Source organism: Parasteatoda tepidariorum, chromosome 5, assembly GCF_043381705.1.
Source record: "Parasteatoda tepidariorum isolate YZ-2023 chromosome 5, CAS_Ptep_4.0, whole genome shotgun sequence".
In the NCBI taxonomy this organism is placed as follows: Eukaryota; Metazoa; Arthropoda; class Arachnida; order Araneae; family Theridiidae; genus Parasteatoda; species Parasteatoda tepidariorum.
Genome location: NC_092208.1, coordinates 5,218,744 through 5,244,769, shown reverse-complemented (window position 1 = coordinate 5,244,769; position 26,026 = coordinate 5,218,744). Strand labels below are relative to the sequence as shown.

Here is a 26,026-nt window from a genome sequence, read left to right as displayed (position 1 = left end):
CAGTGTGCAAAATAAAAAAATGGAGGAAAAAAAACACCATAATAACTTATTTCTAGCGATCAGATTTTTGTTACAGAATTAAAATTTTATTGTTTTAAAAATCTGATCTTAAATAGGCTAATTTATAAGTGCTGATGATATTTTAAATTATGAAATGCTGCTTTCTTTGATCCACACTTGTACCCAAAATATTTGGGAATAGTTCAATTCACAGATCTGAAAACACTATTACATTAAATTTGTTATTTATTCATTATCAAATAAAAACCTTTTTTCCATACTAATTAACAAAAAAGACTATTTTAATGTGAATTTTTTTGTTTTAATATTCTTACTTTAATGTAGAGTTTAATATAGATCAGATATTTGTTAGAGAATTTCCGATAAACCACATTAGATTGTGTTAATCAGTCAAAAAAATAAGTTCAGTCTTAAAATTTCTTTAGAGTGGCACCCATGCTGGTTCAAAATATCTAAGTTAAGGAATCAAATAAGTGTAATTTGTTTCTCAAGATAATGTTGACTGTTCTATTAATTCCACAAAGTAATGCCACAAGTGAACCAACATTGTGTGACAAAATTTACAAGATTCAGTTCATCAAGGAAAATTGAAACTTTAAATGCTTTGTTAGTTGAAAAAATTCAATTTGTTAAACAGTAATGATTAATACTACCAAAAGTTGTTTTCAAAAAATTAAATGCTAAATAAGCTACTGTAGTTTTTTTTTTTTAAAAAAACAGCTACATGCCCTAAAACATAAGTGCAAAAGGTATAGTTTTTAATTGGAGTAATTGTTTTTCTTTTGTATTTAAATGTATGTGTTTGTGTATAATTTTAGTTGCAATAGTAAAATTTTATTTCTTTTTTCTAAATTCATTTATCTATAAAATCAATTTGTGGAATGAAATTTTGGTGTTTTAATGCAGTAGAAAACCAATTAACTGGGATGCTCGGAACCATCGCTATCCCAGATGTCTGAATTTCCTGGTTTTCTGGATCGCCAAAAAGGGCCGTTAATCGATGTTTTATCAAACCCAAACTACAAGGAAAAAGTGAAACACGTTTCAAAATAAGAAAATTAAAAGATCTCCTAAATCAAAAAAATAAATAAATAAATAAAAATTTAGCAAAATAACATTTAATAGGATAAAAACATTTTCAAGTTTAGACAAGAAAAACAAGTTTAAAAAATACAAAATTCGCATATTTATTTTTTGATAATAATTAAAGTCCCCAAATTAACTAATATAAAACAAAATCAATAATTGAAAAACGCAATATATTTCATACCTAATTATACGGGGGATGAAATGAAAACTTATTAATCTAAATAAAAGCAACACTTGAAAATTATTGAACCGAAACAATATTTAAAAAAGGCACTAGCATAAATATTAAAAACTGGAACAAGGCAGGATATTATAATATCGGGGGGGGGGGACCAACTTAATGATAAAATTTATGAATTAAAATAATAAATCAGAGTATGAAATTTATCTTAAAAAGAAAAAAAAAACTCAAATGCAGTAGAATCAGAAGAACAGAATCAAAATTAAAAAAAGAAAACTATTATCTGCTTCATAAAATAATCATCTGCTTTTAGTAACAAATAATTATATGCTCAAATTAATAAACAATCTTCTCCTTTTATTTTATTTTTTATAAAAGGACTATTTTTAACGGAAGCAGATTTGATTCCACATTAAGAAAAACGTGCTGATGATACAGCATTTCTAAAAAATCAGAGTTTATTCTCAAAAAAAAATATTGTTTTGTTAATCGATGTCAAATAGATGAATATAACTGGTGATTAAAAAACGTTTCGTTCAAATAAATGATGCATTATCGGAAATAATAAAACAATTCATCATAATAAATCAAGGATAACAAAAACTGAGTAACTAAAGTGGATTTAAAGTACATCTCAAATGTCAATACTCTTCCCCAGAAGTTTCAAGTTACTTAACTTGGACATTCATTGATATACTTGTGCAGTGCATTTTCCCCACCCCCTCATAAATCAAAGAGAAAACGAAATCAGCATGCCACTCCTTTAAGTTTGATTGATGGCAGCTTATCAGAAAAGCAACTGACATGCAGGAGAAAATAAAACATTTGTCCCTTCCTTGCCCCCTCTCGATCTAATGATCTTCAAGGTCAGGGGAAGAATTTAAATTTCTCTGGGCAAACACGAAGAATTCCCCCCTTTCTCTCTACTCAACTTCAAGGATGAGTCAAATTTCTGCTTTTTTTTTATAATCGTTATACTTCAAAATAGTGGCAACACCAAGCAAAATTCTTCCCGGTTTTAATGGTTTTCTACTGTATTTAAATTTGTGTGAGACAGAGAACAAATTTTTAAGACTAAAAATGTTTCTTCTCTAAGCATATTTAGAGAAATTAGTTGAGTACCTAAAAATAACATTTTAATATAGAAAAATAGATTTCGGTTGACTTTTTAAGTTTTCCTGGTAATAATCTTTTCAAATTAATGGTGTTTGCATGATAATCGATCACTATTTGTAGAGGGAAAAAATGCACACTTTTCACATGGAAATATATTTATTTTGAAAAATATATAATGCAGTGCTTTTACTGTTAATTTTTTTTTTTTTTAATACAATTTATCTAAAGTAAGATGCCTTAAGGGCCCCCCCCCCAGGCATTGCTAGGGGACCCTTGTTCAATGCATTGTATATTTTGATTTTGAATATTCTTCGATACTGGTTGTATGACACTTTATTTTATAAGTGATAAAGTCATTATTTATTTCAGTTCCAAATCAAACATTTCCCTCTATGTGTGGTCGGAGTCACCCCAAGACATCATTGCAAACATAGCATGGCATTCCAGACACCACAGAAATTACTGGGACAGTGGTCAACTCAGCATGAAATCTATGGGTTTCACACCAAAAGTTCAAAGGTAGGAATTTTTTTCTTTCTTTGAATGAACTCACACAATAAAACAGGTCTTGTTTTCAAGCAATTGTTACTTTCCATAAATGTTATTTTTTTGTAATATCTGGGTTGCTAGGAAAGGGCATTTAAAAATCACCTAAAATAACATCATACCTGCCAAGTCTCCTGGCAGGTATGACCTGGATTTTACGGTTATCTCCTGTTTACCCGTATTTTCTGAAATGTCTCTGTATTTATTGAAGAAATGTTTTTTAAAAATAATAATCTGGTGATAAAATAGCCACTGATAACAAAAATACTTCTCTTATTCCTCAACAGGTTGTACTATTGCCAGTACTGCAGTATGTTGAGTGTTAATTGTTTATGTCGAGCCGTGATGGCTCAGGGGTGAAAGCATTCGTCTTCCAGTGAGGTGAACCTAGGTTCGAATCCCAGCAATGACTGGTCGATACGAATTACGCATTCGACTTGCGCCGACCACTGACATGAAATGTCCTCAGTAGTAAACGGATCATGGGTTACATTCCCCTTGTCAGGCTAACCTTCGTAGGTTTCGTGTTTTTTCTCTCCAGTGAGGTGAACCCAGGTTCAAATCCCAGCAATGATTGGTCGATACGAATTCCGCATCCGGCTTGCGCCGACCACTGACATGAAATGTCCTCAGTAGTAAGGGGTTACATTCCCCTTGTCAGGCTAACCTTGGTAGGTTTCGTGTTTTTCCTCTCCAGTGAGGTGAACCCAGGTTCAAATTCCAGCAATGACTGGTTGATACGAATTCTGCATCCGGCTAGCATCTACCACAGGGCTGACATAAAATATCCTCAGTGGTAGACGAATCATGGGTTAGAGTCCTCTTGCCGTCAGGCTAACCTTTTGAGGTTTTCATAGCTTTCCGCTTCATGCAACGCAAATGCGAGTTAGTTCCATAAAAAAAGTCCTCCTTGAAGCAAATTTCTCTTAATCTAGGAGTTCCCTTGTCTTCTCAATTGGGTTCAAAATTACAAGGTTACGGAGTGAACATCATTAGTCGTAAACCAGAAATTGGGTCAGTTAGTAAAATCGCCATTATTTTATCTCTCCAATATTGGCAGGTATGTAACAGGGAATTTTTTTTCTTAACAAACTAGTAGAAAACAGGGAAATTTCCTCCTTATTTTCGTCTTTTAAGAAATGATGACCACTCCAAGCACAATCTGTGGGATATTTAAGGATGACATTTCATCGATACTAAACTATTTCATTTCTTCAACTATGCATTATACGTTTTAAGTATGTTTTGCCGTTCCCTAAAGTTTTTCCAGCAATTTTAAAACTAGCATAGTTAGCCTAATATAGCTAACTGAAAAGCACAATAATTATGTGTTTTCTCTTAATATATTGTGTATAATTGTGTTATGAAAGCACTGGGAATTTTTTTTCCTTCCAAATTTAAGTGACGTCCCTGATATTCTATAGCTAACTGAACATTACATATCCTAGTCTAAATAATATTTACAAGTTAAGAGTATAGTGTTAAATTTAAGCTTCTAAGACTTCTTACTATAGTATGATAATTATTGTGTGATTTTTCTTTTCCTCATACCCTTAAAATAAGGTTATTTATTTCATGTTTCATGTCATTAACTAAAAATCCTTTTCAATTTGTTTAAATTATTATTATTTAGCATTTGTAAGGATTTGGACAATCAAATCAAGATGTCAATAGAGGATATCTCTTGTTTCTCATCTTTAAAAGTGGATTCTTCCAATCAAGAAAAGTTTATGACAGAAATTCATGAAGAAAGCAATGTCATCAACAGATGCATTGCTCAAACAGTAGAAAATGGATTTCATAAGTATGTATCTTTCCACACATTTTTCTATTGCAGTTTTTTTTTTAATAAAAAATACTACAACCAATGTTACTCAACCAATGTAAAGATTTTAATTTTTACTTATTACTATACCTTATATGATCTGAGTCATTCTCACTGAAAAGGTATAAAAAGACTAAAAAATTTTCTAAAATTAAAGTAATTGAAAAAGTGATAAAAATTACTTAAATGCCTTTATTTATTTTTGTTATATGTCCTTATAATAATGGTCAAGTTTTCTATTTTATTTTTTACAAGATTTAAAATATTTTAAATTGTCTACGGAGGAGATGTAATAGTCAACGGAGGAGACATTTTATGTTATAAAATATAAAATGTCAATGAAGACTAATTTTTTAATTATTGGGTACAACTGATATGAGTTTAACATTAATAAGTAAATAATAAAATATTTCATTATTAGAGATAGAGCTACTTCCGATTAATCATGCTGCTATGAAAGGAAACAACCATTTTTAACCTAAGCGTACAATTTTTTAAGTAACTCTTACTGAATATTAATAAATTAAAATTTAAAGACTATTGAAATAAAAATTCAGACTCCACATGAAAGTTGAGTGCTAAGGGTACTCTTTTATGAACATTTTATGCAAGTTAAGCATACTGTCATCCAAATGATGTTTTTGTTTTTTCTCTTTTCTTCTTGTTATTGTTTGTTTTTTCCCTGGGCACAAACGGCTTGCTCTATCAATTTCTAGAAATTTAAGTACATTTAATCACGATTTTTCTGTTAAATCTTTTTCTGATACAGATTTTAAAGTTTCTTGCTCTTTCTTTCTTTTTTACTTTCTTCAAAAAAAACATAGGGTTTTCTTTTAATTTCTGACTAACTTGTCACATACTAAGTTTTTTCTCTTCCCTTCTCTTTTGCATTTGAACATTTGATTGCCTTCTTTTTTTATAATTTGGTTTTGCCTTTTTTTCCCCAAAATTTGAAGAGAAAAAAAATGTTAAACATCACAGAAATTATTTAGAAAAATTGCCAATATTTACTTCTCCGATAAGAAAATGTTAAACTTAATGGATTTTCTTTAAAAATACAAACAAATTAACACATTTGCTCAATTTTAAACAATATCAATTAAAAGAAAATAGTTTTTTAATTATAAAAATTGTATTATGGTTATCTAACACGTTGTCTCTTCCATTGACTGTGTCTTCTCATTCGTGGACTTGTTATGTCCACGGAGGGGACGTCCACGGAGGAGACAAAAACTAGTTCTTGAATTTTACTGATTTTTGATTTTAAAGTTACAAATATGGCGCAGTTCTTTTTATTAAATATACTATTTTTGCAATCTAAAATTCATCTATCAAAAATAAAATAATTTTCTTCTTTATGATGTCCACGGAGTATAGGGTGAGAACTTTACCAAACCCCAGTTGAACACAACAATCCAAAACTGACACCAAAGAGAACAAAAACAACTGATAGTTAACAATAGAAAATGGAATGGTTACCTTTCCCAGCAACTGTCTTATAGGGATTTCGCATATGCTGCCCTTGATTGCATATTTACCGAACTATATTAATTGTCCATGGAGGGAGATTTCATTTTTGATGGACAAAGTTTACTAGTCATTTATTTTATAAAAATAATTTTTTTTCAAAAAATATTAAATAAAAAGTTACTATAAACATTTAACTAGGTAAAACTACAAAAATCATTAAAATAACATTTAAATTGTTTAACAGCCATTAAAAATTATTTTGTGTCCCAGACGTAGGGACGTCCATGAAAGGGATTTTGAAGTTATGTTTATTAAAAAATAAGAATGAAATATTAAATACATTTAGCAGAAATGCATATGATTTGTTAGTTAGAACTTCACGAAAAATGACGCAGAAAAATATTAAGAAATCTGCTGTATTTCCTAATATTTATTACTAAGGGACTTAAAAAATCACCTTTTTGTGAGAATGACCCATCTGTTGTTTTTAGAGGAAACATTGCACTTTAAAACTTTTAAAAAAAAATCTTTATTGTTAAACTAAAAGAAATGGGTCCACACATTCGTTATACTGATATTTCGAATTTCAACATTGACCAAAATTATTTTGTGGCAATGGAGTTTATCGCATTAAAAAATAATAAATTCTTTTGGAAAGCCGCATGTATTTTTACTTCTTCAGACATGAATGGGTTGGGATTTCAGGGCGGTCCCTTCCAAGTAATTCATCAGGAGATACCCCCTCCCCCACACATGAGATGCTTCCGCGGTCATTGCTAGCAGAGAATTCGCGGTCATTGCCTGCGGAGAATTCGCGGTCATTGCTTGAGAGAAAAATTCCATTGAGCAATTTGGTTACTGTCTTGTGGAAATGGAGGATATATAGATAGAGGTTTTCTTCATTTAGAGGATTTATCTCAATACTGTTTCTTTTTTACTTTCCCTTGATGATGAATAAATAATTTTTGGTGATATCAGATTGAATTTTTTCCAGTTTAATATGTTTTATTGAAGCCCATCTTGCATGCTTGGAATCTGAAACAACTGAGAGCAACAGGTACGAGGACTTATTAATGAGTTTGTTTTTTTTTTATCTCTTTGTCATGTATGAGATTGTTAATATTTGCGTTGTTGTTTCAGAATTGTATTCTTGGGCCACATGTGCAATGGTTTGGCTAACCTATGTCCCCATATCAATCTTGCCTTGTTACGCAATGAAAATATGGAGAAAAGACCCTCCTATACACAAGCTGCAATAAAGGTACATACTTTAATTTTCTTTTAATTTTAGAAAAAAAAATTATCGCCCCAGAATTTCCTTGATGTAAACTCTGTGTCATTTATACTATAGGGTAATTCAGAATAAATATAGTGATTACAAGCGATTATAATTATTTAATGAAAAAGAATTTATCGGTATAATTTATGCATAATGTAGAAGGAACTTCTAAATTTTTTATACATGCGGCACAGATTTTCTATGTGACGCCCCTTGGTCGCAATGACAACATCTAGGTAGTAGTCCATTTCATTCTGAAGCATTTGGGCAGTCAGCGGCGCAAGCACATTACAAATGTCATCTGTTCTTCAGAAACAGTTTCATACAACACATAGTATACTTTGAAGAAAGGTGCATTGATTAAAAAAAGAAATTGTTCCTTTTATTCGCCTTCGTTAAATAGGATAATCTTCTTCGTAATATCGATATTTTAAATTGATTGTTTCTATGGAAACTCATTTGATAGTTCTGAAAACATTTGTATCGGTTTAATTTTTTCTATTTCGGATTTCGCTAAAATGGGATTTGACTGTATATTGCTTTTTGTACAGTGTCTGATATATGTATAAATTGATTAAATATATAATTTTATTATTTTTGGACAATTTTCATTGAGTTTATCCTATTATTTTAAAGGAAAGTGAAAATTGGAAGATTTTGAAGAGTAAATTATTAGAAACAAGTGCATCAGCTTTTAGGTGTGGAAGTAAATTTTAAATACATTTCTTTATTTTGAGTATTAAAATTCATTATTAATTAAGTTATTTATTTTCTAGATTGTGGAGTGTTAGCCAAATAAATCATTTGAAAGCCACAGCGGAATCTGAGCTTATGACTTATTCTATGGAAGGACTTTTAAAAATTCTTCTGGTATGTTATTAAAAAAATTAATATTTAAAAAAACTGTAAGAATTATATTTTGGATGAGGCTTTTTTTTTTCTGAGTCTAAGCATGGTGTTTTCTACATAGCTGTGCAAGTTTTTGACTGCCTATACTTCCAAGTTACTGTTTTTGGTGAGTTTCGAAACCATTTGGCTTACAACATGAGAGTCTCTGGAATAGTATTTTGTGTATTTGTTACCCGATTTGTTATTTGTGTTTGAAAGAATATTCGTTATAAGACTTGTCATTTGAAGACCTGTCATATCAAAACATAAGAATTGTCATTTGAAAAAGGAATCATTATAAAACCCTTCTTACCTTGTTAACAATTTACCAACTTTAAAATTTAAACCTAAATGATAATTTGTAAAATGAACTTAATCTCGCTGCTCGAACAATATGCTAACTCTTTCAAATGATGGTACATGGCTTGAACCAAGAGCAAACTGAAATAAACAAATAAAAAAAGGCCAAATCAGAACTGCCAAAAAAGCGAGTTCTTTCAAAATCTAGCAAACATGTCACCTTTTTTAACATTATAACTAAGTAACTAAAGCAAATTTTCACTTCAAATTTACCAGAATTACTTAATATCATTAATAGCTTATAAAATATAACATATTTGAACTCAGAAATCATATAATTTATATCATATATTAATCAAAATTATCTGTTTGAAAGTATTGCCTTGCAGAATAAGCTGTAGCTGTATACTTTCTAGCCATAAGTAAAGCAGTTCAAGAGTTTGAGATTGTTGTTGTTTACATTTATATTGAAAACATCATCCGTAATACTTATCTATCAAATTCTGAAAGAGTGCAACAATATAAAAAAGGATGAAATGTTATAAAACTTTTAAGAATATTGGATTAATAATATGTATAAAACAATTAAGATGTGTATAGTTTTGTTTGCTTTTATGTAATCAAGTGCACCCTTGTATTATTTTATTTATAAAAAAATATGTTTTCTTATTAATAAGTAATCTAATTTTGTTAATTTTGACTATAAAACAAGTTACATTTAGAAAACAGATTTCGACTTACATTTTCATTAATGAAGGTTTGAAGACATCCGGAAAAACACATTTTGTGCTGCATCTTATGAATGAGTGTTTTTATCAATTTTGTAGTAAAAACTCATAACTTGTTTCAATTCAACTCAAATTATTTGTATGAATTTTATAAAATGTAATATTGAATTCTTTTTATAGGTTTGAATGTAGAATTAAAAATTATTCACAGGCTATAAAAACAATTTCATTTTTATCTTCCTTTTCAGCAATGGGATAAAATTGAAATACAAGAAGAATCTGACCAGGGAAATGCCATTCATTCTGTTTTAAGAATACCACAAAATGTAAGTTTTTACCACGTTTATATCAACTTGCCTTCGTGTATGTCTGTTCGGGTGGAATTTTGTAATTGATTTTAAACTAACCCAACTGGCTTCAGACTTCAAATTTGGCACATAGTTCAGAATTGGATGACAATGCATGAAAATGAAGAGAAAAAGACATACGAAGTGAAGAAAAATTGATATTTTCGCAATTGTCTTTTGTTGTCGATTCGATTATGTCAAATTAGTGTCACATGTCAGTTGAAAAGTTTTGGGTACAGTGAGTGAAAAAATTGATTTTGGAAGTGAGTACAAAAAAAATAAAAGTAATATTTTTAAAAACCACGTTTTTGTAGTGGAGAATAATAATTAAAAAACAAAAATTCGAAAAACGTGGGGAGCATGAAATACATAACAGTACATATATGCACATTTTCTTACTCATTGACATACACATGCATATACACAAACATATTCCACATTCAGATACAATTACAGATATACATACACAGATTCTCATGAGCACACATACGGTTACTGTTATGTATTTCATGTGTCCCACGTTTTTCATTTTTCAAATTTTTGTTTTTTAGTTATTCTCCACTACAAAAACGTAATTTTTAAAAATAATATTTTTTTTCTTTTTTAAGAAAATGTTTTTGGACAAACTGAGCTTTAAAAAATATCTGCAGAAATGTTTTCCTCAAAGAAGTAATTCTTAAAAAGCTAAGAATACACTGCTATAAACCAAAGTCAGTTCTGAATATTCGGCAAAGAATTGAAGAAATCAAAGATTTGTTAATGAGTTGCTTTGTTTTTGCTAAAGATCAGGGGTGATTGTAATCTGCTGGTTCACCGGTATTTATGAATGATGAAAAGAGTAACAATGTATGAATTTTTAAATGCCAAAAGACGACTCGCGATATGTTATTTTTAAATCACATGAATGCAAATCGCAATGAGCGATTTTTAAATCTCGTTAATGTTAATACAAAATGCGATTTGTGAGTTTTCGACCATGTGAATACGAATTACGATATATGACTTTAAAATTGTGGGAAGAATCAAAACCTATAATTTTTAATAGGCATAAATACAAATCACGATATATGATTCTTAAATCATGTGACTACAAAAAAAATAGGTTGGGTTTGTGTCCTTATGCTTGCGCATGTTCATCAGACTAAAGAAATATGCAGGTGTATTGAATTATTTTTTTGTAAAAGGGATTGTATTTAATATAAATTTACATATCTTGTTTTTTTATTCTCTCTGGAATGGTGTCGATTTTGCTAGGATAAGTAACAACTTAAGTTACAAAAAAATTTTATATTAAATTTCTAAATTTTCACGTGAATTTAAACACAAATCATAATAATGAAGCCTCCTAGAATAAGCCTGTTCGCACATCACCTCATAAGCGTAGGGATACACAGGAAGTTTTCTAAATTTCTTTAAGTTTTAGGAAACTTGTTCTTGTTTACATTCAGTCAACCATCAATACATGGGATTAGATCACTAAGTAAGAGTGCCATTGTTCTAGTTAGAAATGAGTTTTTCATTTTTTTTTCATTTTCTCTTAGATATCTACACCTGTGGCTGATTCTCTATTCCAATTCTGTTGTCATTTGAATGCTATTGGCGGATTTTCAATCAATAGGTAAAAAATTTATCCACAAACATCATTTAAGTGACTCTACATTAAATACCTGGTGACCATATTATATGAAACTGTAGATGCAGCTGTAAATTCTTTTAACTATAATTTTATTTTTAAAAAAATTTTAATAATTATTTTCTCATTATATTATTTAAATATAAAATATTTTAAATTAACACATATGTTTTATAATATTTTTTATTACAGCTGGATATAACTCAAATCTTTTTTAAACAATGTTCTATTTGATTTTTCAAGTGTAATTTAATTTGAATTTTTTTTAATAAGTCACTTTTGAGCAATTGTTTTACTTTATTACATTTGTATGGTATATATTAGTGCATACAGTTGTATTATGGGTGACCATATTGTATACAGCAATCATTAATTATTTAGCGTGATGTAAGCATTAATTTGCTGTTTACTTCTTTGATGATGATACGGGGTAAATAATTTCATGAATTAAAAAATAATGATATCAATAATAAACTGATTTTGATCTTTTAAATTTTTTAAACTTTATTTTGAATACTTGCTCTTTTGACAATGGGCGAAAATTATGAACGATTTCAAAAACTGCTTATGCTCATGCAAATACTTTTAAAAAGTAGCCACAGGAAGTCAGACTTAATTTATGAGGACATTGGTGTGGGAGGTACAGAGCTTCTTTGGCCTTTAGCTGTTCTGCAATGTTAAACAGAGGTTTTTTATCCATTGTAAAATTTGTTACACGCATTTAAGTTCTTGCAGTACCCAATCTTGATAAATGTAATTTTTTGAACACTTCTTTTTCCGATGGTTAATCCTATGGATTTATGCATGGTTTTGAGAATCCTAATATTTTTAATACAACATCATTATGATACACGAATTTCGCATTTTAATTATTACTTTTGCCACTCTTTGTGAACGCCGATTTCTTTGTGTTTTGACGATCTTTGTGTACAACAGGAAACTATTGCTGTATTTCTCTTTTGATGATTCACTTTTGATTAAAAAAATCCCTAAAATTTCCTATGTGTAATACTCAAACCCCGCTATAGTGAAGGGACCGAAATTTCGGTTCACCGGGAGTTCACTATATCCGTTCCGCAAACAATTTTAACTAATAGTTCCGAACTCCTCCCTTTTATTATACATTATTTAATTAAATGGCCAATAAAATTAAATACAAAAATGACTGGAAAATAATACGTAGTAACAAATAATGTAATGATTAGTTATATTAATCAGCTATAATACTTAGTTGTTAATTATTATGCAACAATTTTCATGAAATTTATATTTCGTAAAATCTACTGTATTTTTTTTTCCTTATCTATGTTGGCAGCTATGTATAATTCATTTTGTATTTTAATGTAAAACTGACGCACATCTTTTCTGCACACAGTGAAGTAAGGTCATGGATGAGCAGGCAGCTGTTGAGTGCCCTACTGGATGTTTACAAACAGAAAGTATTTTCAACACAATCGATTCCGCCCAGGTTACTGCAGGTTCAATCCCTGCAGCTGTTATTTGATGTGCAGTTCTTGATGAGCCTGATGGTGCACAATGCATCCGATGATGTCATCTCTCAAGAAATCATAAACAGAGCAGTATCTCAGATAGATCCATTTGACATGGACGTTTTCTCTCTTCCTTTGCAGCAGAATATTAAGAAAGCTCTGCACAAATCTCTGGTAATTTCTCTTACTCATTTGAACCTTTTTTTAACGGAATCAACCTNTGTTTTTAAAAAAATCAGTCGAAGATGGAAAAAGTTCATAATATCCAACTTCCTCTCTAAATAGCATTATACATGTATGACAAGGCACGGGACCGAACATTTCGTTCACTATATCCGTGAATTCACTATAAACCGTGTTCACTATAGCGAGGTTTGACTGTATTTAGTTGATTAGTTATATTAATCAGCTATAATACTTAGTTATTAATTATTATGCAACAATTTTCATGAAATTTATATTTCGTAAAATCTACTGTTTTTTTTTTTCTTATCTATGTTGACTGCTATGTATAATTCATTTCGTATTTTAATGTAAAACTGACGCACATCTTTTCTGCACACAGTGAAGTGAGGGCATGGATGAGCAGGCAGCTGTTGAGTGCCCTACTGGATGTTTACAAACAGAAAGTATTTTCAACACAATCGATTCCACCCAGGTTACTGCAGGTTCAGTCCCTACAGCTGTTATTTGATGTGCAGTTCTTGATGAGCCTGATGGTGCACAATGCATCCGATGATGTCATCTCTCAAGAAATCATAAACAGAGCAGTATCTCAGATAGATCCATTTGACATGGACGTTTTCTCTCTTCCTTTGCAGCAGAATATTAAGAAAGCTCTGCACAAATCTCTGGTAATTTCTCTTACTCATTTGAACCTTTTTTTAACGGAATCAACCTTGATTAGTATCACTTCTAATGTTTTACTTACGGTTCATCACTTTTAACCATCATCGTCTTACCTTTTTTAGTAGCACTATTTTATGTATGAAGGATTTGTTAGGAGTAATGCATCTTCCTAACATTTTCACATTTCTGCGAGCTATCTGTATTTTGTATTGTATATAACTGTTTTATTTGATTTTATTCACTCTTATTTCTTACCCATGTACCGTTTTATCTTTTCTGTGTATTTTATAGAATGGCACCTTTTATTGATTTTTATGAACTTTTAAAAATAAGTGTCTTGTGGTTAACAATTTTATTAGTTTCATTTATTTAATGGCAATGAAATTGTAGCACAAAATTTACCATTAGATCTAACTCAACAAATTGTTTGGCGCAGCATATTCTCCTTTGGATCTTGTGCCATAAAACTCTACATGAGGTAGAAATAAAAAGGAAAAAAAATTTTTATGTAAGAAAGAAATGTTTTAAAATAATTTTAAAAATTGAAAATGCCAGATTTTTTTTTGCTATACACGCGCTACCCTATAGTAATTAAGGAGAAATTTTTTTTTTTAATTTCTCAATACCTTTATGGAGAGAGGGACATCAAAAATATTTTTTCTTACATTTGATAATCTGCTTAGAGATGTTTAGGGCATACATTTCCTTACACTTATCTATAAAGTTTAAGGCTTTCAGAGGTTTGAGGGACCGACAATAAATTATGAACAAAAAAAAGGGTTTTTGAATACCCGAAAAATTGAAAGCATTATTAATAAATTAATATTAATAATAACGCTACCTCCATAAAAGTATGTTTCTTTCACATGTTTTCTTCCCTAATACCATCACAAAACGATTATTGTCAATTCTTATTAAATTTTGTCTTATGATACAAAATGAGTTTTGTGGGTAGCCCCCTTATCCGAAACTCCTGAAATAGTTTGAAAATTATGAAATTTTTAAGATATTAAAAGCGATCTATTTTTTATTAGTTACCAAATACTATTCGCTATGAAATTATGAAGAAATAATTTTTTTAAATGTTTTCTGCTCGAGTGCAACATGGAAGAACCACTTTAAATACTCGTATCTTGTGCACTTTTTACTGAGTTTTTATTTTTGTTATTTTTTCAAATTTTTCATTATAATTTTGTTATTCATTAAATATTGCTTTAGAAATTTTGTTTAAGTTTATTGAATATTTTTGAAGTCATAACAAAAAGAACAGAAGACAAAAAATTTGCTTGTTTTTTTTATAAAAAATATCTACATCTCCATAAGTATATAAGCTTGATTTATAAAGTTTTATGCAGTTATTACCTATAATAAAGTTAACAATATAAGTTACCATTTTATTGGCATATTATCTAACATAGGGTGTTCAAAAACACCTTTTCCTTTTTTCGTTGGTAATTTATTGCCCTGACAGCTTTAACAGGGTTGCCACTCCAAATTTGGAGAACAGGGAATGCCTTGAAAATACAGGAAATTAAAAAAAATCACATGAAATAACAGGGAAAATGCAAGGAATTTTCAGTTTTCCTTTACAAACTGGGAAAATACAAGGAATTTTTTTTATTTATTTTAGTCTTTTTTAAAAAATGGTGATTACTCAAAGTGCGATCTATGGGATATTTAAAGATATTTAAGCTACATTGAACTATTTTATTTACTGTAGCATTATTAAAGTATGTTCCTTATTTCTTTAAGTATTTCCATCGATTAAAAATAGTATAGTTAGCCAAATACAGCAAATAAAACAAAACACTAATTGCTGTGTTTCCTCTTAATGTATTGTGTATAATATACACAGGGAAAACACACAGAGTTATTTTTTTCCAGATTTGAGTGGCAATCCTGTTTAAACTGGGTTAATTGTTTAATTTGTTTAAACATTTAAGTAAACTTAGTTATGCAATAAACTAAACACCTTTAGAGCTCTAAAATAATCCTAAGAATTTCTTGAGAAGTTTTAAAAAAATATCTACAACTGTTAAAAAACACTTGTTGAGTGATAAAAACAAGCAAAAGGAAACAATAAAAAAGGAAATTCACAATCATAGAACAAGAAATTTGTTTTTCACACTACAAAAGTCCCTTTCCAGTTTTCAGAGAATTACTGATGATTTGTTTAGTTTTGTTATTTTAACAAATTTTTAAAAATGGACAATCAATTGGTAAATTGCCAATGTTTTATGAATTTTTGAAAATATGAGTGTTTGAAACTGTGCACGAAAACATGTTGGTTAATTTATCTAGACGAGTGGATCTCAAAAGGTGTATGACAGAACCCTAGGGTTCCATTAATGATATTTTAAACCTTTAATTATATTTATACCCAATGAATTATACTTATTACTAGTAATTTAAAGTAATTTGGATGAAATGCCCATGAAAAAATAAATACCAGAATTAGAAGGAAAAATTCAAACAATGTATTCAATTAATTATGAAAGGGATATTCATAAAAATTGAAATTTCCCATTGAAATTTTCAATTGAAAATAAAGCAACCAAATTCAAAGGTGTCTCTCTGATAGCAGTTATACTGCAGCAGTTCTTTCCTGTTTTTATTTCAACTTTATTTTATTCATTTTCAACTTAAACATATAATTCAGATCCAGAGTAAATGCCACTTAAGATTTGTGAATTCCACTGTCCATCATAAAAATAATTTAATATTATGATACAAAAAAGTTGAACAATTTATAAAATTTTGGAACTTACAAACTTTTGTAGATCTCTAGATATCAACTTACATAATAAAGAAATGAAAATGAACTCTCTTTCAGTCTCTGTATGGCCTAATAACATCGCCAGATCAAGTGAGCTACCTCACTAGCTGTAAAATACTCTCTGTGAGTGGTCATATGGACCACAATGTGATGTTGATGTCTCCAACGGGTGCAAGGTTTCCTCATTTGCCTCTGCCAGCCAAGACATCCTCTTCTCGGGAACAATTAGAGGTGAGTTTCATTTCTTTATGCTGATAACTGAATGAGCACTCATAAGTAAACTAACCTACTAAAATTTAATATTCAAGATTCCACTTTTGGTAGGCTAAATTACTAAACAAGGTAACTAATTAATTTAAACCAATTGATATTTTGAAAATAAATCATTAATTTGGAAATATTTTCGTGCAATATTATTTATGAGTATATTTTTTAGGTTGATAATGTATGTAAAATTATTTTACTTCAAACTAGAAGAAAAATTTAAAAATTACTAAAAATTTTCAGTAGTTTAAATTATAACTTTCAAATTTTAATTTACTATATGTAAAGTAATTTGATGGTAATAAGCATATTTAAAGAAATACAAATGCTTTCACAAACTTATTAAATATGTAGTTACTGTATATCAATAACTTGTTCTGGCCATAGAAACTCCAAAGTTTAGATTGATTTAACTAATCTAACAAATTGCCTTTGAAATTATTTTGTTAATAAATTAAGTGCCTAACAATTTTAAATATTTTTAGTTAGAATTATTAAGTATTTTTGATATAGGATAATATTATGCATATGATTATATGTATTATTAATACATGGGATGGTTTGACTGGTAAATGTAATAAAAAAAATTTGATTTAAATAAATAAATGAAAAATCCAATTCATTTATACTATTTTTTTTAATAAAAAGAAATTCATCATTTTTGACTAGCTTGCTTTAAAGTAAAATATATTTCTCCTTTTGGCTGATATACTCAAAGCATGTGAGAGACAATTGCTTCAGTAGTCGAGTCAGGAGTTTGAATCCTCTATGTTATTTTTCTTTGTATTTTATTAACAAACATATATTAACCTTTATGTTTTATAGTTTGTCAATTAACTGATTAACTTACATTTTCTGTCATATTTGATGTAACTAACACTGCTCTGCAAAACAAAATAATAATAATAATAATAAAAATGTTTTAAAATTCATCACCTCTCAATCATCAGTGAAATATCCAAACTTTCCTGGCAGAGTTTCAAGGCCTCTTCCATAGTTTATGGCTATATATTTTTATTTGTGTCTTTTTGTTCGGGGAAAAAAAGAAGCTGTAATATTTTGAAAATGGGGGAAAAACTTGAACATGATTGAACTGGGGAATAAATTTTTTTTCTCCATTTATAAAAGTACTTCACCTTACCTAATTCGGGTGTAGGAACTTCAAATCCAAAATTTATTTTGTTTTGAAAACTAAATTTTTTTTATTTTCAAAAATAATATTTTTAACTTAGTGTATTTTTTTTGTCTGAATGTACATTTTTTATACAGAAAGTATCAATTCATATACATATGGGGGAGCAGATAAAGAAGCACTTCTTTGAAAATAACACGTAAGTCGAAGAACATATAAAATATCACTTAAGAGAATAAACCTTAACTTGCTGCACCATAAACTGAAATGTTTTATTGCCTTCTTCCTACCACGTCAATTTCAAGTTACTCAAGTGAATTTTAAAAATCTTTTTTCAGATTATATTTATTAAATTGCATTAAAAACTGTAGCTTGTTGAGAAAAATAGATTTGAAATCCGTGCTTCATCTAAAATCTGTTTAAAAAATCCCATGCAATAGAAGAAGAAAATTGTTTCCCAGTGTTATATTTCCTTGCTTCAAATATTCTTGCAGAGCCGTGGTGGCTATGGTGATAGAACACTCGCCTCCTAATGAGGTGACCCGGGTTCAATCCCAGCGATAGCTGGTCAATTCGAATTCTGCACCCGGCTTGCTGACGTAAAATGTCCTCAATGGTACACGGATCATGGGTTAGAGTCCCCTTGCCCTCAGGCTAACCCTGGGAGGTTCCCCGGGTCTTCCTCTCCGTGTAAAGCAAATGTGGGTTAGTTTCATTAAAAATTCCTCCACAAAGGCAAATTTCTTCCAAATTTAAAAGGAGTTCCCTTGTTTTCTGGATTGGGTTCAAAATTACAAGGCTACGGAGTTGAACATTGGTAGTTGTAAACCCTAAATTGGGTCGGCTGTTCAACGAAGGTTATAAAATAAAATGTACTTGCAGCCTCTCAGAATAAACTTAAATCTTAAAATAATCCAAATCAAACTCAGGACTATAAAAAATAAGAAAGCATCTCAGGAGATTATCAAGAATGGTTTGTGTGTGTAACATGAGGCATGTGTTGCATGAATGTTTGCTAACTGTTATGCTGCTTATTTCAACAGGAACCAGAAGTAAAGAACACTCGTAGTTCTAGTCCTAACTTAGTTGCTATTGAAACTCCAACCACCCTGAAAACAACAGCATCCTTTTATGAAAAAGTAACTGCAATGAGTAGCAGTTGGTTTGGGAACTGAATTTGGGTAAGATGTTGACTTTTATCCAAGCAGTAAATATTTGTTTTCATTTACCTTTTTTTAAACACGTTTATTTGTGAAAAAGTTTCAAAAATGTCAACTGTTTCTTGTTTGATTTTTGAAGGGTTTTTTTTCTCTGTCTCTTAAATTTGGACAATAATTTCCGTACCCTTCTAGCTACAGTTGAACTTCAATTTAAAGAATTGATTGGGACTGGCAAATCCGTTCATTAAATCGAATATCAATTTTTGTATAGAGTATGGTATAAAAGTATCGATGCAAAATACCCTTAGATATACAGATAATGAAAAAAAGGAATTATTGTTTACTACAAGCTTAAAACTTATAAGTTATATGTTAGGAAATTAACTTTAAAATTATCTCAATTTTTTAAAGCCACTTGCTTTTAAAACTTAATACGTAATACAGTCGGACTTCTATTTAACGAACTTCCATTTTACGAATTTCTCTATTTTGCGAATTTTTTCATGGAACCAAGAACATTTTGGAAATTTCTTCGTTAAATAACTTCTAAATAGCGAAGTGAATTTTCTATTTAACGAATTTTTTTTTTTAGATCTACTTTCCCCATTTCCCAAAATATTTGAGAAAAGTATTAACTAGTTAACGCATTTTATGAGGGAAATAACTTTGAACTGATTTTCGCATCCCCTTAACTTTTAGAGAAAGCAGTAAAATTCCTTTCCCTTTTTGTTTGCATTTCATACAGGAAATGCAATCCCACTAGAAAAGGGGGGAAAGGATCAAATTCCTTGAATAGAAAATGAGCAGAGAAGATAAAAGGAATGGGTCATCAAAGTGTGTGGTCCCTGGTCCCTTATTGACATGTCATATTATCTCCACCCCCACTGTTCACTTCCTTTCTAGAAAAACTTTCTCGTTGTTCACTCGGTAGAGCTCCTGTTTTAAGATTGCTGATCAGAGTGCTGCTTGTTGCTTTTCTTACGGCTGCAAAATGTCGAAGCGAAAGTGCCTGACTATTAAAGAAAAAAATTACAAGATAAAGGTGCATCAATTGCAATTTTAATTATTTCTAGTATCCATGAATTTAAAACCTATTCTACGTTGTGTAAGTATTTCAAAAGATGATTTTCTATTTAACGAATTTTCCATATAACGAACTTTTTTTGGAATTTAGCGACTTCGTTAAATAGAGGTCCAACTGTACATACAGATAATTATACACTTCAATTAGGATGTGAAATATTCAAAATTTTAAATGCGAAAAATTTTTAGATATATTAGCTCATTTTTTTCCAGCGATTGTTTGTTAAATCATAACTAGCAATTTGTTAAATGAGAGCATTTTAGCACTCCTTTTGTAGGAACAAAAAAATATTCGTTAAATCAAAGTGCGTTAAATCGAGGTTCGATTGTATCTTTTAGTAATTATAACAGACTCTCAGACTTCTGTGTTCAATCTCAGACCACCTAAGTATTTTTTTTCCTTGCAGAGTGCATGAATCATCAGACATTTTTCACTTAGCCCTGTAGGAGTCATAAACAATGAGGCTAACATAAGCAATAATAAAAATTAGTATGATTTCGATGAAAAAGAAAAAAAGAGGCAACACTTCTTGAACTTTTTGTATGAAGTAGTAAAGAAATTGATATAAAACATATTTTTTGTTAAGAGAGTTGAACTACTCATTACGAGATGAGAAAGTTAAGACATTTTGAGTAACATAATTAACCAAAACGTTTCCCTTATTTCTTATGTCTTTTTACGGAAAATCACTTACCCCTTAATTCACTGCTTTTTTACCCATATTCCAATTAAAAAAAACAAATAAATAACTTACTCTTTAAATTATTATTACAAACTTATAAAATTATCTGTGTTGATAAGTTTAATTCTGATTACCATTTCACTAAGACTTCGTTAGGATTATTTTCAGCTAATTTAATTTTTATAAGTTTTTCTATTAGTGAATTTTTTTAAGTGATTTTCAATTCTTAATTTTTTTTTAAATAAATACCTTTTTTTTAAAAAAAAATGAACTTTTCATAACTATGAATTGTTTTCCTGTTTTGATGTGTGTACTTTTTGAAATGTATAAAGTAATTTAAAAATTGTTGAGGATCAAATTCAGTTATTGCATAATGTTGTGCAATTCGATAATGTACCCTGCATGTATGTACAATATATTTATATCCTATGCATATATTTTCAATGCATGAATGACCCATGCATGTACAATGTATGTATGTTGTATGTTCCACACCTGCATGTATAATGTATGAATGCCCCATGCATACATGTACAATTTATTTATGAACAATATGTGTTTGTATATATGTGCAATATGTTTATGTATATATGTACATTTTATGCATGTTCAGTATTGTACATGTGTACCAATGCATTCGACATGCATATTTTGTATCTTTGTATACACACATACATTCGTAGCATATATATTATATACATGTAAAGTTTACAATGTGCAAAGAAAAAAGACATTACCTTGGATAACTTTTGTTCTAATGATCGTATTTTCATCTAGTAACTGTAAATCTTAATGTTTCCTGGGGGTGATTTCAAATATGCAAATTATTTAATGCTAACTATTAATTAAGTTACGAAATCGAGCTTGTACAATTTATTTTTGAACAATATGTGTTTGTATATATGTGCAATATGTTTATGTATATATGTACATTTTATGCATGTCCAGTATTGTACGTGTGTACCAATGCATTCGACATGCATATTTTGTATCTTTGTATACACACATACATTCGTAGCATATATATTATATAGATGTAAAGTTTACAGTGTGCAAAGAAAAAAGATATTACCTTGGATAACTTTTGTTCTAATAATCGTATTTTCATCTTGTAACTGTAAATCTTAATGTTTTCTGGGGGTGATTTTCAAATATGCAAATTATTTAATGCTAACTATTAATTAAGTTACGAAATCGAGCAAAAAAACGTACTTTCTCTGAATAAACATATATTTGTTTTACACATTTAGATTCTTAATCTTCAAGATGTGAGGGGTAGCCGCAATCTGGAAAATGTTCTCCCCATAGTTTGGTCAGGACAGCGATCCAAAATTCGGACTCCTTAATGCTAATTTCGCTTTTTGCATTTTTAGTCATATTTTTAAAACTAATTAAGCAATTTAAAAAAATTCACCCACTTATAAAACCCTTTTACCCAAAGATAATTTAATGCAAAAAATTATTTTTGACTATTATTATTTTCAACTATTTAATTTAGTTATGGATAAAAATTTATATCATATTAATCTACTTATTTTTCTATTGCAACACTGTTTTTATTTGGTAGAAACCAAGAAAAATTTTAATAAATGAAGATAAATTATTGATTTTTTTTTCTTATTTATTTGAATAATGAGAAGTAATTGCATAAGTGTGCACAGCAAAAAATACAACAGTTTGCTGTGTTTTTTAAATGACCAAAAGTTATAGACATCAATTCTATTTTGACGTTCAAACTTTTTCTCTTCTGCCAAATTTAAGAAAGTTGCCCTTTTAAAAAGGTTATTGTTTAAAAAAATGTGCTTAAAAAGTTGCTAATATTATTTCTCAATTTTAGCACAATTCAAGAAAATATTTCTATATCTAGAAAATGCATGATGTGCCTTATTTCGTCGAACAACTACTGAAATGGAAAATTGTAAAAAGATTCCAAAACCGTGCTTTTTTTTTCTTCTTTTAATCTGAACTTTCATTTAGAAAAATTAAGTTTTTATGTTTGTAATAACAAACATCTGTATTTTAATATTTCAACAGTACTTATGAGTCTTTAAAAAGAGAAAACTGTGGTAATTATAAAGTTATCATAAAATTTAAAATTAAACTTCTACATGCGATGTTTTGCTATCTTGTCATTCATTCAGTTTCTTTATGGTTGTTTACAATTGTTTAATCTTCTATCGCGAAGTAATTGGGAACTTTTTTTATATTTTCACCATCTATGCAAATCTTTATTGCAACCAAATTGTTTCAAAATTTTCTACCATATGTAAAAAGAAATATATGTTTAATCAGAAAAAGTACGTTTTTGTGTCTGATTTCGTAACTTAATTAATAGTTAGCACTAGTCATTGTCCATAGTTAAATTTCAACTTGAATTTAATAAAAACATGGATTTAACAGTACTAAAAGTTATTTTAATTATGAGTACATTTTCAATTGGGTCATACAGAAAAACGTTTCACTGAGAAAAAAATGTATCATAAAAAATAAAGGTCTGTTAGAATAAATATAGAATAATGTTTAAGGAAATGTTTGAATTTCGACTTCCTGTAAAGTTTATAGAGGGAGAGCCTCGTCGTTTCATTTTAAAAAAACTCAGCATAAAAAAAGGCTCGCTTTGATATGGCGTAGTTTACCGGTTAGGTTCACCATATTGCACTATATGATCAAACACGGGCAACCTTTTTTTGTAGAAGATAGCTTACAGAAAATCTCCTCTTTTCCATAGATTGCAAGGAGAACAGGGTTTGCTTTTTTATTTGTGAAACTACCATTTTTCTTAAAGTTGAATTTGTGAAGGTACTACTAGATGGTAGTAAATTTACCCTGGACAGATCCCTGGAAAAAGTTAAGATGCACCGTTTCTGTTGGGTATTACTCTCATATAATACTGTATACGTCAAAATGGGTGCCATTAACCCTGACGAGGAGAAAGTGTTGTATGATATTGCATGTGGAGACTGAGCTTTCGACTATGCCAACCTTCATCTATCAAAAGGTACCTCAAGGTTGATTCGAGTTTGCATGTCTTAGTGAATTGATGTTTCATAATCGTAGTGGTTGTTATGACACAATACTGCAACACCAGAATTTTATCAGGGATGGAATTCGATGAACGGATACCACTAGTTTCCGTGTGTGCAAAAGACCGGGAGAGCTGTGTTAAGTTCACCGGATATTGAGTACTTGTGACGCTGCATTAAGTTTGCGGTTGTGTGTGTGATTTCTTCTATGTTGCTATTAGCAGATGAGTGTGTGCAGGATCCTTTTGTGTGTGAATGAGACTGATAATCAACAGCGTGATGAGGACGATGACGCAGTCACAAATAGCAAGTCAACTTTTCAATTATTACCATTCGTCAAAGTGGATGTTAATTTCGTTGTAGACGAGTTCATATCACGTCTGCAGGTCACGAGTTTATGGAGGTACGGTTTTTGAGAGAAATAATTAGGCACACTGCTTTTAATAAAATTTATGTAATAAACAGTTTTGAATAATAATATAGAAAGTATAGTTGAACAAGCAGAGATGATAACAAAAACAGATCGTTAATATAGATATATATACAACATTAGAAGAATAATCAAAAAGAGAACATAAATTGTTTCGTGTTCCTCGTTGCTAGGGGATACCCGACTAGCAGCGTTTAGTTGTAGTAGACAGGTTACCAGATTGCAAAATTAAATTTTTTTAAAAAATGCTTGTTTGTTAAAAAATCTAAACTGCATTGTTGCACTTTATTACTAAAAAAATGAATTTTTTTCAGGTTTTATGGAAAAAGCACCAATTCCCATGCTTTGAGAGATTGTGAATACTTGTTAATTTTACTTTGAAATATTATAAATACAGTGTTAAACCTATTTCATCTATAATAAAATTATTTTATTATTTCTGTTACTTTATTGAATGTGAACACAAATACGAAAAAATTTATTCAAAAATATAATTGCGAAAACACGTGTGGTTAAAATGAATCTCTGGAAACTGCTGAATCATCAGACACAAGGAAATAAATGATGCTCTAAAATTTTGTGCAACTGCCCTAGCAGCGAAATAACTTGGGCCGATATCGATGAATCTAGGCTCAATGATTGCTCAAAGGGTCATTATTTTTTCGATATTGGCCCTATATAGAACTTCATGACTCACCGGATCATTGTTGTGATTCACAATATTGTTTCATTGAAAGTTAAATTGAAAGAATGCTTAATATTGTAACACTATGACTGTAATAATGTTGCATGGCGCTCTTTTCCTAGCTATCATGGTACAGGGCCATAGTGGAAACGGGATACAATTAATCCTTTTACATTACTGTTCAGAGCGCCATCTGTAGGGTTTTAGAATTTATTATTAACAGACCATATTCATGCGGTTGGTTACGAATTTGTGGAGCCTTAATTTCCATGACTTCCCCCAACAACGGGCTATTGCGGAAATACATTTATATGTATAAAAAAATTTACATTTTAAATTAAAAAATGTCTTTCATTATTGTACTAAGATTCACAATATGGACGCGAATAGATAGAAATCATGCAACATAAAGGAACGCAAAAAATTCCTAGAACATAAATTGTGAGAAAATTTTTAAATATATAAAAAATAAATTTTGAAGATTAAATTTCATAAATAAAATTATCAGAATAAAAAGTTTTTAAAACAGAACGAATACTGATAATTAAGTTAACATTTTATTTTTTCTTTAGCACTACCTTAGAAAAAAAACAAGGTTTTATGTTCGTAACTTGTTTTCCGTAGAATAAGGTTGTTGTTTTTTTTGCGAAATATTATTATTTATTAACATTTTGGGAGAAAAGGTAAATGCGAACAAAAAAATAAAAACAAGGTTTACATTTTTTTATTTTAAACCTAAGCAACAATATTTTACGTATACATAAAAAAGCTTTATAAATCATTTATTAATTATGATGAAAGGTTTGAAATTGCAAATACTTTTGCTTCATTGCAAAAAAAAAAAAGGGATTTTACCGCAAATCTTTTCATGAAAATAAAAAGAAAATTCAGACACATGGTTGCTGTAAGGTTTCTGGGTTTCGTATTTAAATGAAAGTTTTAATTTTCAAAACATTTTAATCCAACAAAAAAATTTTTGTTTATAACAAGAAAAGAAGGATGAAATATCTAAGATTAAACTTTTTAGG

At 29.5% G+C, this 26,026-nt stretch overlaps 1 protein-coding gene across 6 annotated transcripts in view; it reads left to right on the top strand.

Moving 5' to 3' along the window:
* The window catches only part of LOC107444406 (conserved oligomeric Golgi complex subunit 1), a 53,205-nt gene extending 28,452 nt beyond the window's left edge, over positions 1-24,753 (top strand). For all 6 annotated transcript variants that reach the window (XM_071180942.1, XM_071180941.1, XM_071180944.1 and 3 more), the window contains exons 18-29: positions 2,777-2,926; positions 4,587-4,757; positions 7,243-7,305; positions 7,389-7,509; positions 8,164-8,225; positions 8,304-8,397; positions 9,692-9,769; positions 11,332-11,408; positions 13,479-13,767; positions 16,596-16,769; positions 18,978-19,115; positions 24,628-24,753. In XM_071180942.1, coding sequence (XP_071037043.1) covers positions 2,777-2,926; positions 4,587-4,757; positions 7,243-7,305; positions 7,389-7,509; positions 8,164-8,225; positions 8,304-8,397; positions 9,692-9,769; positions 11,332-11,408; positions 13,479-13,767; positions 16,596-16,769; positions 18,978-19,109 — 1,411 coding nt within the window. In that variant the 3' untranslated portion in view covers positions 19,110-19,115; positions 24,628-24,753. The remainder of the gene's footprint in view (positions 1-2,776; positions 2,927-4,586; positions 4,758-7,242; positions 7,306-7,388; positions 7,510-8,163; positions 8,226-8,303; positions 8,398-9,691; positions 9,770-11,331; positions 11,409-13,478; positions 13,768-16,595; positions 16,770-18,977; positions 19,116-24,627) is intronic.
* The last annotated feature ends 1,273 nt before the right edge of the window (positions 24,754-26,026 follow it).